The sequence below is a fragment of the Lathamus discolor genome, chromosome 18 (assembly GCF_037157495.1).
Source record: "Lathamus discolor isolate bLatDis1 chromosome 18, bLatDis1.hap1, whole genome shotgun sequence".
NCBI lineage: Eukaryota > Metazoa > Chordata > Aves > Psittaciformes > Psittacidae > Lathamus > Lathamus discolor.
Window position 1 is genome coordinate 5295367 of NC_088901.1, and position 14081 is coordinate 5309447.

The 14081-nt window shown below is 58.4% G+C and overlaps 1 protein-coding gene across 1 annotated transcript; it reads right to left on the reverse strand.

Annotated features, from left to right (window-relative positions):
• Positions 1-542: 542 nt before the first annotated feature.
• Positions 543-11992, reverse strand: LOC136023362 (bone morphogenetic protein 8B-like). Its single transcript, XM_065697763.1, has 7 exons — positions 11566-11992; positions 5794-5986; positions 4722-4870; positions 3712-3906; positions 3011-3090; positions 2246-2356; positions 543-769 (listed from the first exon to the last, which is right to left on the reverse strand). Exons 1-7 carry the CDS (start codon positions 11990-11992, stop codon positions 620-622), a joined length of 1305 nt encoding a protein of 434 aa, XP_065553835.1. The 3' UTR covers positions 543-619.
• Positions 11993-14081: the final 2089 nt, after the last annotated feature.

Below are 14081 nucleotides of genomic sequence, written 5' to 3' on the forward strand. Positions count from 1 at the left end.
ACCCTTTTAGCCAACGCTGAGTGTGTTTTCATTGCGAAACCGCATGCCCTGAACAGAGCGCTGCTGTGCCGTGACATTTACCAAAGCACACAGAGCAAGAGGAGCTCCCTGTTTGCTTTCCAGACGAGGTGTTTATTTTATAGCAGTGTTGTAGCTCAGGGTGGGTTCTGAGTTTTGTTTCTCCCCCCCTGCCTGGGGTTTATGAACCTGAAGTAAACAGGAGCAGGGGAGGCAACCGGCTCCTGCCTGCTGCTGTGTTCATTAAGGGGACAAGGGGGGTTGGTGGATGGACAGGACAAGACCCAGCTCCATCCCACAGCAACCTTGTCCTCATTGCCCCTGAGCCCAAACTGCCTCCATCGGAGACTGCAGTGAGGGGAAAACACATCAGTGCACACGTAACCAGGCACAAATCCTCTCTTTCCTCTCTATATGGGATGTGTCCCATGAAGTGTGGTATGAGAATAAAAGCTTTGTACTATTTACATCCACTTCTAGGAAGGGGTGGGAGGGGGTTATTTTTATTGCTCATTATTCCGAATGGACGTTGCTGGGATGCAGCCCATGGGATCCCACCTCCCCGGGGTCGCGTTGCTCCAGTGGGGATGGGACGCGGCCGTCAGTGGCAGCCGCACGACTTCACCACCATGTTCCGGTGCTTCTTGAGGATGACGTTGTTGTTGCTGTCGTAGTAGAGGACAGAAGTGGCGCTGAGCTTCGTGGGGGCACAGCAAGCCTTGGGCACGGCCTCCGGCTTCATCAGGTGGACCTAAGGGATGGATGGAGCCCTTCAGTGCCGATGGATGCGGCTCCGGGCAGGAGGAAAGCATCGAACCGGTTCTTAACGGCATGAAAAGCCTGCGTGAATGGGGAGATTATTTCCAGCTTCCTGCAAAAATATTTATCCTGAGCCTTGGGCAGCCCTCGCTGCCGTTTGTGTTGGATCAGGGCTCGGGGCACTGCAAGGGCCAGGCAGCCCCTGCAGGAACCTGGGATTTCTGGGCTCTTTTCTCCCTATAAATAAATGGCCAAAAAGAAATCAGTCAGGGCCATGCAGAGCTTCCCCGTGTGCTCGGGGGGGGGCTGCTGCAATAGGGATTCTCCATCAGGGCTCAGCGCTGCCCCGCATTGAACGCATCGCACCCCTCTGACCCGGCTCAGGACACCCGTTATCCCAGGCATCCGCTGCAGGCTGCTGGCCTCTGCCTTTACCCACCATGTGCGACTCATTTCGCTCTCCCGGCTCGGAAGTCCGGGATTTTCCTGCCCAACGCTGCTATTTGCAGCACGGGCTGGGGCTGGCACCGCTCCTGTGCCCCAGCGCTTCCCAGAAGGGCTGGATCCGGGTGCCAGGTGAGTCACATCCTGCCCAAACGGCTCTGTTTTGGGAAGAGCGTTGGGTTTAGAGGTGCTGGGTGGGTGCTGGGGCCCCCTCCCCGTGCTGCAGCATCGCACCCAGCCCCGGCAGCTTCATTAGTGCGGGGATTAAACCCGCCTTCAAAGTCTCATGCGAGGCCTCGGTGCTCCCTGTAATTACCCCGGAGCTGGTGTGGCCTCTGCCATTGGGAAATCCAGCACTCACAGGGCAGGAAATTCCAGACATTAAAAAGCACCGGCTGGGATGCGGGGTGGGTTTGGGAAAAACGGGGCGTTGAAGCCTTCCTGCTTGGAATCTGCTGAGCCCGAGGTTTGGGCGCTGAGCGCAGAGGTGTTCTATGGGGACCGGATGAAACCCTCGTGTGGCTGCTGAGGAGGATGCTGGAGACACGATGCCCTTGGTGATGGGGAGGAACTGGGGGCTCCTGTGAGCACCAGGGCTCATCCCAGAGCCTGCTCCAATGGGACGTTGCTGTTACCCCAGCAGAAACCACCTGGTTTTACCCTGCCTGCTGCTGTTAACCCCCAGCGGGATCCTGCCAGTCACAACATCAAGAGGTGGAGGAGCACCAGCACTGCAGCATCCCCCTGTTAGGCCCCTGTGGCTGAGGGCAATGGGCAGAGCTGCTGACCCGGTGTGCCCTCATGCTGCTCTCTCCATGTTTGCCTTTATGGCCCCTTGTGGTGAGCCCACAGCAGGCACCAGCCCATCCAGATGTGCGGGCAGCCACTGATGCTTTACAGGGAGCTGCAGCTGAACTGCACGCTCCAACCTAACCCCACTCCCAGCCCCAAATCCAGCTCTCCATTAGGACCCATTGGCCTCCAACCACTCCCTCTGTGCCCCCCCCCCCCGGCTTGCACTGACCAGGGACTGCAGGATGGCATGGTTGGTGGCGTTCATGCAGGAGTCCAGGGGGAAGGCGCATTCCCCCTCGCAGTAGTAGGCTGAGTACCCCTGCGGAGCGATCACCCAGTCCTGCAACGTACAAAGGGTTTACCCTGGTTATCATAGAACAGTTTGGGTTGGAAAGGACCTTAAGATCATCCAGTTCCAACCCCCTGCCATGGGCAGGGACACCTCACACTAAACCATCCCACCCAAGGCTCTGTCCAGCCTGGCCTTGAACACTGCCAGGGATGGAGCACTCACAACCTCCCTGGGCAACCCATTCCAGTGCCTCACCACCCTCACAGGAAAGAATTTCCTCCTTAGATCCAATCTAAACTTCCCCTGTTCCAGTTTGAACCCATCACCCCTTGTCCTGTCCCTACAGTCCCTGATGAAGAGTCCCTCCCCAGCATCCTTGTAGCCCCTTTCAGACACTGGAAGCTGCTCTGAGGTCTCCACGCAGCTCCTCTTCTCCAGGCTGAACAGCCCCAATGTTCTCAGCCATGGCCTTCACCCTTTCTGTGCCCCTTCATCCATCCCCAATTACACCACCACCCCAATGGGCTCATCCCCAGGTGGCTGTGCCAGCGGCAAGGGTTGAACCGTGGGGCACTGGTGGCGTTTGGGGCTGTGGCAATTCCCATTTGCTTTCCCAGCTTCTGGATGGGGCTGCCCCGCTCTGCTGCTGGCCATGGGCAGCCGCATGGGGTTTGGTGTTTACTTCTCCCCATAGACAAGTACCAGCCAGCCGAGGTCCTGGAAGCTGACATAGAGCTCGTGGCGCCGGCAGACCTGCCGCCCATCCGCAGCATGGACATCATCTGTGGGAGAAGGGGACAAGCAGCATCAGCCCCCTGGTACCCGCATCCCGCATCCCACCCTCCCCTGCAGCCACCCCGCTCAAGGGTGCGATAGAACAGCCCCCATGATCTTAGTCCAAAAGAATAAAAGAGGAGTCCCCGTGGTTGCATAAAGGGAAAAGAGCTTCAGACTGGCCTGCAATTTAATGCTCCAGCATTCGGAGCAGGGGGACTCAGCCTTGGAAGGGCTAAATCTGCTCACCATGGAGCTAGCCTTGAGGGTTTTCCAAGGTAAATGGCTTTGGGAGAGCCGGGGCTTCCTGTTCCCCTCCTGCCTGAGCAGCTTCCTGGGGCTGGGACACCCTCCTGGCGTGATGCCCTCCCAGGGCAGCTTCAAAGCCAAGAGGAGGGATGCAAAAAGTCCAATGTTCAGGTATCCCAAAACTCCCCCAAAACCTCATTTCCTCGAAGGCATCAACCCCAGACCCACTGCAAACAACCCCAACCCTTAAAAAACCAGAGCTCTGCTACCCCTGGGGCAAAACTGGGGTTTATGACGGGGCAAGCTGCTAACAGAAGGTCTCTTGGGCACGGCACTGTTTTCCATAGGGAAAACCCCTTCTGTCCCCACAAATCTCTTACCGAAGATCCCCGGCAGCTTGTTGGGGTGCGGGAGGTCGTTGCTCTTCTTGTGCTGCCGCCGCCTCGGGGCTTTGGCCGCCCGTGGGATGCGTGCGGGGCCGGGGCTGGCGCGGAAGAACGTCACCATGAAGGGCTGCTTGGAACGGGGCCCCCGGCGCCCCAGCAGCCCCGCAGAGCCCGGGTCCACGCTGTGCCCTGCGGGGACAGCACCACGCAGGGGTTTGCTCTTGGAACCACAGCACGGTTTGGGTTGGAAGGGAGCTTAAAGCTCCTCCAGCTCCAACCTCTGCCCGGGGCAGGGACCCCTTCCACTGGAGCAGCTTGCTCCAAGCCCCTGTGTCCAACCTGGCCTTGAGCACTGCCAGGGATGCCAAGGAGGACAGAATGCAGGAAACATGCAGCAGAGAGCTGTGGTTTGCGCATCCCAAGAGGCTGGACCCTCCTGTTCTGCTGCCGTTGCCCAGGGTGGGGATGATGCGTGTTACAGCCTCGTATTCCCCATGCAGTGGTCATAATAGAGCAATTCAAGGATTAAAACCAAGTGAGACCCAAGTGACCGATTTTGTCACTGGGGAGGAAAGCTTGGAGGGAAGGGGATTGATGGGGCATTTACATCCCATGGGCGATTTTCCCCATCTGTGAGAGGAGATGCCCTTTGTGTGCCTGTGCACCTGCAAAAGGCATCTTTGGAGCAGATTTGAAGCTGTGGTCACAAGAGGGTTAATCCTCCTGCACACACAGGAGGATGCCTCCAGGTAAGACATTCATTAAGTGCTAATGGGGTTATTAAAGTCCACACCAGGAACCCCATTAGCATGAAGCCTTTGGGAGGCTCTGCCATCAGGCCCTGCCTGCAAACCCAGCCGGCTCCTGGTGCCGGCTTCTCCATCACATCTGGAAATCTCCAACTGCATCCAGATGAGCTCCACCACGGCCTGAGCGGCACCAGGAGGGCAGGAGAGAGGGCTCCTGGATGTACCCCCCATGCTGTAGGCGGGCAGCACACTCACCATCGTCCGTCTCCACGTAGAGCCGCAGCCCCAGGTTGTATTTCTGATCCACTAACCAGTGGTTGCTGGCGGCCGTGACATCAAACACCAGCCAGCCCTCGGCCCCAGCGTGCAGGTCCTGCACGTCCAGCAGGAACAGGTCAGACTCCCTGTGGGAATGGGAGAAAACAGGGGCAGGTGAGTAACAGCACCCAAAGGGCACCAGCACCGCAAGAGTTCATGGCAACGGCTCCCGGTGCCCGTGTCCGTACAGGTCCCGGTGGAGCAGGTCAGGAGGGCAGCTCCCAGCGCCTCCGGCTGTGCCCGACACGGTGGTGACACCCCGGCCCTTCCCTGGGAAAAGCATCTTCCCAGCCCCGGCTGCAAAACCGGGATGTGGCGTTGCCTGCTGGGAAAGTGTGGGAGCGGAGCAGCTTCTGTGCTGCTTGTATGGTGATGGGAAGGAGAGGAGCTGGGGCTGCGGCAAGGCCCCGTCTGCATTTCCTTCCTCACCATCTTTATTCTTATTCCCTTTCCCATTCTCATCTCCATTTCCATTCTCGTGCCCATCAGCTTCACTCCCGTTCCCATCCTCATCCCAGTCCTCATCTCCATTCCCATCCTTACCTACATCCTCTTCATCCCCATTCTCGTCCTCTTCATTCTTATCCACATTCCCATTCTCATCTCAATCCCCATCCTCATCTCCATTCCCATCCTCATCCCCATCCTCTCCATCCCCATTCTCATCCTCTTCATCCCTATACTCACCCTCTTCATCCCTTTCTGCATTCCCATTCTCATCTGAATCCCCATCCTCATCTCCATTCCCATCCTCATCCCCATCCTCTTCATCCCCCTTCTCATCCTCTTCATTCCTATTCTCATTTCCATTCTCATCTCAATCCCCATCCTCATCTCCATTCCCATCCTCGTCTACACTGTTTTCATCCCCATTCTCATTCTCTTCACTCCTATCCACATTCCCATTCTCATCTCAACCCCCATCCTCATCTCCATTCCCATCCTCTTCATTCCCACCCCCATCCCATCCCCACCTCCATTCGCACTCCCGTCCCCACCATCCCATCACCTGTTGGAGTGCTCGGCCGCGATCTCGTACACGCTGACGTGCAGGGTGCTGTTGCCGTGGCGGGTGACTCCTCGTGCCTTGTAGATGCGGAACTCGGCGGCTGTCACCGACTCACCCGTGGGCACCTGGGTCAGGTCAAACCTGAACTCCTTCCAGTACGGCTTCGGGGAGAAGATGTCCCGGTCCTGCTCCACTGCGGAGCCAAGGGGTCAGGATGGGAGCTCCGTGTGCCACCGGCCACCCCGGTCAGAGCCTGCAGCATCCCCACCAAACCCCATGGGGACAAACCCTGCTGGCCCCAGGCTCCTCACCCACTGCCTGCTGCTGCCAGAGCTCCTCTCCTAAGGGTTTTATTCATCATAGGTTGGGTTGGAAGGGACTTTAAGGATCACCCAGTTCCATCCATCTTGATGCAACCCCTCCCTCCTTCTGCACACCCCCCCAACTGTGTTTTGCTGTAAACCCGCCAGCCTCCCAGCCCTATCCTTTTGTATTAACGAATGAAACGAAATAAAACAATAAAAAGTAGAAATCAAATCATAAATGAAATTAAACAAAAAATGAAGTGATATGAAATGAAATGAAATAAAATAAAATAAAAAAATGAAATTAAATAAAATAAATAAAATAAATAATAAAATAAAATAAAATAAAATAAAATAAAATAAAATAAAATAAAATAAAATGCAGAAAGGCTTGGTTATAGTGGGAACACAGAGAAGCCGCCCCTTGTGCTGTATTTTAGGGGCTGCAGCCCTTTGCAAGTCTCCAAAGGGTGAAAAATACATCCAAAACCTCAAAATATCGTAGAATCCAGCCTGGTTGGGTTGAAGGGACCTTAAAGCTCCTCCAGCTCCAAGCCCTGCCACGGGCAGGGACCCCTTCCACTGGAGCAGCTTGCTCCAAGCCCCTGTGTCCAACCTGGCCTTGAGCACTGCCAGGGATGGGGCAGCCACAGCTTCTCTGGGCACCCTGTGCCAGCGCCTCAGCACCCTCACAGGGAAGAGCTTCTTCCCGAGATGAGCAGCAGCAGCAGAGCTCTGCCCAGGTGCTTCCTTTGAAAACTAAAACAAAGACTCAAAGAAAGAAAAGGGTGTGCTTAAAACGCATTTTTTTAACCCATTCCAGGCAGTGAAACTATTCCAAATGGAGCACCCCACAAAGCTGCTGGTTTCTATACAGGGGAGCAGCGCATCCCCCCAAACTGAGCGCTGAGATTTTAATTATGCATCCTCGGGTCTTTTTTTTTTTTTTTTTCCCTCTACTTGTTTTTCCCCTTTTCTTCTTGTTTTTTCCCCTTTTCCCTGTTTAAAGCCCCACGTTCCCTCCAGCTCCAACCTCACCACAAGTCATGGATAAAAAAAGCCTGGGAGGATGTGGAGAGCGCTTCCTGCTGCGGGAGGCTCCGGCCGCGGGCAGGAGGATGCTGGGGAGCCAGCTCCAGCCCATGCACCCCTGGGGGGGGGTCACATCAGTCCCCCGGCCCTGCTGCAGCCCCTTGGGCTCTTTCCTGCTTTCCCATCTCTTCCACCAACCCATCACTGGTGCTTTAAAGCTCCTGGGCCATTAAAGATGCTCCTGAACCTGCTGGTGCCTCGTGGCCCTTGCAAAACCCTTGGATCCCACCAAAACACAACCAGCGGCATCACCTCCATTTCCTCACTGTTAACCCGCAGCAGGGCACCCAAGGGACAGCCGGGTACAGAGTGCGGTCCCCTTGCGTATTTCTTGGGTCACCCCATTGAGCCCTGGCATCAAACAAGACTCAACCAGAGGAAATCACTGCAACTCACCTTCAGCAAAGCAATGCTGCTGGTGAGCCTTTCATCCAGGGAAGGGCAGGGAGGAATTGTGGCCAAGGTCATAGGGACCCAGAAACACAGAAACAGGGAGGGCTTTGACACCGGGGAGCAGTGAAAACCTTTGCTGAAGAAGCAAAGTTCTTGGTTATGTCCTGAGAAGCTGTGGCTGCCCCATCCCTGGCAGTGCTCAAGGCCAGGTTGGACACAGGGGCTTGGAGCAAGCTGCTCCAGTGGAAGGGGTCCCTGCCCGTGGCAGGGGTTGGAGCTGGGTGAGCTTTAAGGTCCCTCCCAACACAAACCAATATGAAATATTCCCATCTATGTGATGGAGGCATCCGGGGACAAAGGCATTGATGGGGGAGCTTGAGGGGTGGGAAGCTCAGGGACACCCAGGCAGTACCTGGCCAGAAAAGGGAAATACTAAAGGAGACCGCAGTTATCTGTGCGCCTTGATGAACCAAATGAGCTGGCCTGAGCAGCAAGCTGCCTAGAATCTGGGGTAAGACTCAGAGGATCCCTGCTTCCTCTGCCCTTTTGTGGAGCAGAGCCCCCTTGGTAGCGCAGGACCCAGGGGGAAATATCTTCTCGTGCACTGATACGGGGTTAGTGCAGCAGATGAGGGTGATGGGCACGGACAGACAGCAAACATCAAACTGCAAACAACAAACAGCCACCAGCCACCAGCCGCCCCTCGGTGATGACCAGCAGGTTGGAGGCGGTTTCACATCACCGTGTTTTCTGGCCGGACCATAAGCATCCACACAACCACAGCCCTGCAGCGCGGCAGCGCATCCCCAACGCACCCAGCACCCTTTGCCCAGGCGGAAAAGTGGGTGCTCAGCGGTGCTGGGGTGTGCGGGAAAGGGCCCCCCCTTCCCCAGCCCGGAGCCGGTCCTGCCTGGGCAGTGGCCATCGATTGGCGGTGGTTGACTCAGCGGCTCCGCAACCCTCAATTAGCTGTGGGCGGATGATCCGGATTGCGGATGAGACGCACTAAAAACACCCAGCCCAAGCTCTTCGCTCTCCTTGCCCCCTCCTGTGGCATTTCCCATCTCGCCCCTAAGAGCTGCTGAGTCTTTCCCCGGAGCTGAATGCCAACGCCTCTGCTGCGGGCTCCCACCACGCCACCATCGGTAAGGAAATAGAAGAGAGGCATATATAGATGGCCATGGGACCATGGCAAGGGATACCCAGCTCTGGCTCTGGTGCATCCCAGCCCACTCCTGATCTCTTCCCAGAGGTGGGGTGATGGGTGATGGGGCCGCCTGCCCTTCATCCTGCTCCCCAGGTTATTTTGAGCTGCACTTTTTCATTGTGAACTTGCTCTGTTGCTATAAACTGCGCATCAGTCGTAATTACTGGTCCTGGCTGCTCCCAGTGGTCCCCATGATCATTTCAGACACTAAATTAAAAGGAAATGCCAGGATATTCAACCACATCAAGTGCTCTGGGTCCTAAAATAGGTTTAAAAGGAGATGCAAGGAAGATGCTATCCTTTGCTTGCAAGCAGGAAAAAATAAGCTTTCCAAAGCAGGGAGAGATTCAGGAGTTATCCTGAGCACTTCCTCCATCCTCCTGGGATGAAGAGCAGGAGCTGCAGGACACGGGGCCCAGCTGCATGGGGCCGTGGGGCAGCTTGAGCCCCCGTTGCCATCCCCCAGCCCTACAAACAGCCACCAAGGGCAAGGTAGGGAAGGAGGGGACGTGTGTGTCGTGGTGCTGATGGGGGACTCGGGCATGCTGTGAGCCACCTCCTCGCCTTCCCATTACAACCCCCTGCTCCATGATTACACCCTGCATGGAATCGTGACTCACGGCTGGTGGCTCAGCCAAGGAGGAACCAAAAAGCCCATCCTTATCCCAGGCCTAAAAACACAACCCACCCTCCAGTCAGCACCCAGGAATAGCACGGGTCAGGCTTGGAAGGGTTTTATCTTTGCACCAAGAAGGATGGGCCAGGCTGTTGTGGCTGCCCCATCCCTGGCAGTGCTCAAGGCCAGGTTGGACACAGGGGCTTGGAGCAAGCTGCTCCAGTGGAAGGGGTCCCTGCCCGTGGCAAGGGTTGGAGCTGGATGAGCTTTAAGGTCCCTCCCAACCCAAACCAGGCTGGGGGATTCTATGCTCCACCATCACCAAACCCAACCGAAGGTGCCTGTCACCCGGAATGCCCCCAGCAGGCAGTCAGGGAGCTCTGCCCGCCCCAACCGGGACCTGTTTGTGCGCCGGGGAGGTTTGTCATCTCCCCTTCCCAGGAACAAGGTGTGCCGTTGGGAGCCGCGCTCCGGCCCGGCTCACACAGCCCTGTGCGGGGTAGCTGGGAGCAAAGAGGTCCAAGTGCCCAATGGTGCAGCGACTTACCCCATTTGCATGACCCATCAGGGTAATTGTGCAGCAAATTATGCATGCAAATGAGAGCTAGCCTTCTCCCACAGACATTAATTTAATTAACATGAAGGGACTGACAAAACCACAGAAATCAAAGCCATTCAAATTGAAGGCTGGAATTGTGTTCCCCAACTCTCCCGGCTGCTCCAGGAGCACCAGGAAAGGGAGCGGCACCAGCACCCCTGTGCCAGGACCACTGCTCCCCAGCATCTCCCCCAGCATCCCCCCCTGGCTGTCACCTAACCTGGTGTTTCTGTGTTGTTCTGAGGCTGAGGGCAGCTGGGATTTGATGCCCTGGTATCTGCCCCCCACGATCTCAGCTTCCCTGGAATGCTGAGCTCCAGGAATCTCCGGGCGGGTTTCTCCCCATGCTCAGAGCACTGCCTGTGGGGCCTCGAGAGTTGTTGAGGAGCAAAGGGGACCTGTGTGGTCCTCGGGGGTGCTGGGGGAGGCACTTTCCCCATGCAAGCCCTTTGGCACACCACGGTGCAGCAGCCAAATCCAACCTTGCTCCAGGGAGGCATCCTTGAGCCCGGGACACCGGCCGTGGGCGCTTACTGACATCCCCTGCCCTGCTTCGTGTCCCTCAGCCTTTGCACAGACGCTCCCCAGAAGCCTCATCGTGCTTTGGCCTGGTCAGGGGCACCCAAACACCCCTTAAAGAAGAGAACAGAGGCAGGGAAAGGATCTGTACCCAAATGCCTGGCCTGAGCATCCTACTGGGGTTGGGTCACCCCGGTGCCTACCCTTATGAGGGGACGCCTCTTGTGCCAGTGCTCACATCCCTGTTGATGCTGGTGGGAAATTGGAGGGTCTCTGGAGCCTGACGTTGCCCAGTATCCAGCTGGATGAGATTCCAGCAATAATCAGCATCCTTAAGGATTTTACTTTGAGCCCTGATTCAATGTCCCACCGAGGGTAACCGAGTTCATGCTGTTGCTGTCCTGCCTACGTGCCTGCAACCGGTTCATGTGAGCCCACCGAAATGGGGCCAGGGACCGCGGTGCCCTCTCCCAGCACCCCAGCGGGGTGCACCCCGCGCCCACCGCGCCCCTCACAGCCCGTTATTAAGCTCAGCTCCTCGCAAAAGCCCCCTTCCTGACCGGGGATGCCCGGGGGAGGCACCGCCGCACCGGGGGATGCTCGGAGCCGTCGGTTCGCCAGCCCCGGTGCCCTCCTGCAGCCGGAGGCCGAGGTTTGCTCCGAGGGGTCTGGGTCGGGCTCGGCTCAGCCCGGGCTGGAGAGCTCCGTGCCATGCTCAGCCCCGACGGTGCCGCCGCCGCCCCGTGCGCCCCGTCCCGCTGTGCGCTGCTCCCGGCACCTCCCTGTACTTTCCGGTGCCTCCACCCGGGGTCCCGGCCGGTCCCTCAGGTCCCCCCGCAGGCTCCGGTCCTTGTCCGCGCTCTCTGATCTGCCCCAGTCCCCCCACCGGCTCCGTCCGTGCGCCCCGCTCCTCCCCGAGCATCCCGGTGCCTCCGCAGGCTCCGGTCCCTCCGGTGCGCCCCGGTCCCAGCAAAGCGGCTTGGATCCCGCCCGCACTCCGCGGTCCCTCCCGGCTCCCCGCGGTGCTCCCGGAGCCGCTCACCCACGTTGACGAGGCTGACGACGGTGTCGGCGCGGCTGACGACGCTGCCGGGCGGGGGGCTCTGGGTGCTGAGCCCGGTGAGCACCGGCCGCGACACCGCCGCCTCCTCCTCCTCGCCCTCCGCCTCCTCCTCGCCGGCCACGGCGTGGTACAGGTCGAGCATGAAGAGCGGCGCGGCGGCGGCGGGGCCGCGGGCAGAGGGGGGGTTCCGCGGCCGCGGCCGGCCCGGCAGCCCCAGCACGGCCAGGATCTCCCGCTGCACGTCCCGCCGCTCGCCGCCGCTCAGCCGCCGCTGCAGGAAACCGGCGGCGTGGAGCCGGCGGCGGAGGACGCTGCCGCTGCCCAGCTGGCAGAGCGCGGCCACGGCGCAGAGCAGCCACAGCGCCCGCACCGGACCCCTGCCCGCCGCCCCGCGCCCCGGCCCCATCGCGCCACCGGGCCGGCCCCCCCCACCCCCCCACCCGGTGCGGTGCGGCCCCGGGCACGGGCACGGTCCCGGCCCGCCCCGGCGGGGCGAGGGAAAGGGACGGTCCCTCCGGCGGCACCGCCCCGGCCCCGGCTCCGGGACGCCCCGGCCCTCCCCGCCCGCGGCCCCGGGGAGCTGCGCTGGGCACCGAACCCATGGGCAGGCACCCCTGAGGATGCTCAGCCTCAGAGGCACCCAAACCCATGGGCACCCGACCCTAAGGATGCTCGCCCCTGTGGGCACCCAGAACAAACAGCACATATCCCTGGCGATGCTTGCCTCCGTGGGCACCCAAACTCATGGGCACTAAGGATCCCTAAGGATGCTCACCCCTGTGGGCACCCAAACCCATGGGCACCCATCCTTAAGGATGCTCACCCCTGTGGGCACTCAGAGCAAACAGCACATATCCCTAGCAATGCTTGCCTCCATGGGCACTGAAACTCACAGGCACCCATTCCTAAGGATGCTCACCCCTGTGGGCACCCAGAACAAACAGCACATATCCCTAGCGATGCTTGCCTCCATGGGCACCCAAACTCATGGGCACCCATTCCTAAGGATGATCACCCCTGCGGGTACCCAAACCCATGGGCACCCATCCCTAAGGATGCTCGCCCCTGTGGGCACCCAGAACAAACAGCACATATCCCTGGCGATGCTTGCCTCCGTGGGCACCCAAACTCATGGGCACTAAGGATCCCTAAGGATGCTCACCCCTGTGGGTACCCAAACCCATGGGCACCCATCCCTAAGGATGCTCACCCCTGTGGGCACCCAAACCCATGGGCACCCATCCCTAAGGATGCTCACCCCTGTGGGCACTCAGAGCAAACAGCACATATCCCTAGCGATGCTTGCCTCCATGGGCACTGAAACTCACAGGCACCCATTCCTAAGGATGCTCACCCCTGTGGGCACCCAGAACAAACAGCACATATCCCTAGCGATGCTTGCCTCCATGGGCACCCAAACTCACGGGCACCCATTCCTAAGGATGCTCACCCCTGCGGGTACCCAAACCCATGGGCACCCATCCCTAGGGATGCTCACCCCTGTGGGCACCCAAACCTGTGGGCACCCAAACCCATGGGCACTCATCCCTGTGGATGCTTGTTTTCATGGGCACCCAAAATCATGGGCACCCATCCCTGTATGGATGCTCACCCCTGTGGGCACCCAGACCCGTGGGCAGCCACTCTCACTGACACACAAACCATCGGCATTTTTCCACATGGATGCTCACCTCCATGGGCACTCAAACCCATGAGCACCCATGCACATGAGCACTGATACCAACGGATGCCCACTCTCGTAGGCACCCAAATCCATGGGCATCCACCATTACTGCCACTCAAACCATGATCAATCACCTCTATGGATACTCAAACTCATGGGCACACAAACCCATGGGCACCCAACCAGTGCATCCACCCTCACAGACACCCACCTCAGCAGCACCCATCCCAAAACACGTCCTCACCCTGTGCACCCGCTTCCAGAGACACCGACCTCACCAAGCACCCACCACACCACACGCACACCTCTCCAGCCACTCGCTCTCACTGGCGAACACCCACTCCAACAAGCACCCTCCATCACCAGTGGGTACCCACACCAGCAAGCACCCACCCACCTGGGCCTTTGAATTTTGGGTGTCCTGGCTCTGTCCTGCAAAGGAAACCTGTGTGCAGAGCCCCACGGTGGGCTCAGCCATCGCCTCCCTGCAGGGGCTGAGCAGCTCCAGCTCTCACACTCACAAATCCAACACTGTGGAATAAAGTAGGAGGCAAGATCGTTTATTACCGCAAGCAATTTTAATACAAAAATGTGTCTGGTTTTTAAACAATTCATTGGTAGAGCTTCAGTTTTGCCTCAATTTAAACCAATTGAGAGAATCACACAGCAACACGGTCGGAGCCGGAGAGGAACAGTGGTTAATAAATAGAGGAGCTCGGAGAGCCCCTGCCCCGGCCCGTCTCCTGGTCACTTGGTCAGTTGGATTCTATTACAAAGAAAAAGGAGCGTACAAAAGCGAGACAGGGCTCAT

Coding starts and splice junctions, on each gene's coding strand:
- LOC136023362 (XM_065697763.1), bottom strand. CDS start 11,992: ATGGGGCCGGGGCGCGGGGCGGCGGGCAGGGGTCCGGTGCGGGCGCTG. Junction 4,871..5,793: donor GCGGCCGAGCACTCCAACAG/GTGATGGGATGG, acceptor CCATTCCCACAG/GGAGTCTGACCTGTTCCTGC. Junction 3,091..3,711: donor CAAGCTGCCGGGGATCTTCG/GTAAGAGATTTG, acceptor CTTCTCCCACAG/ATGATGTCCATGCTGCGGAT.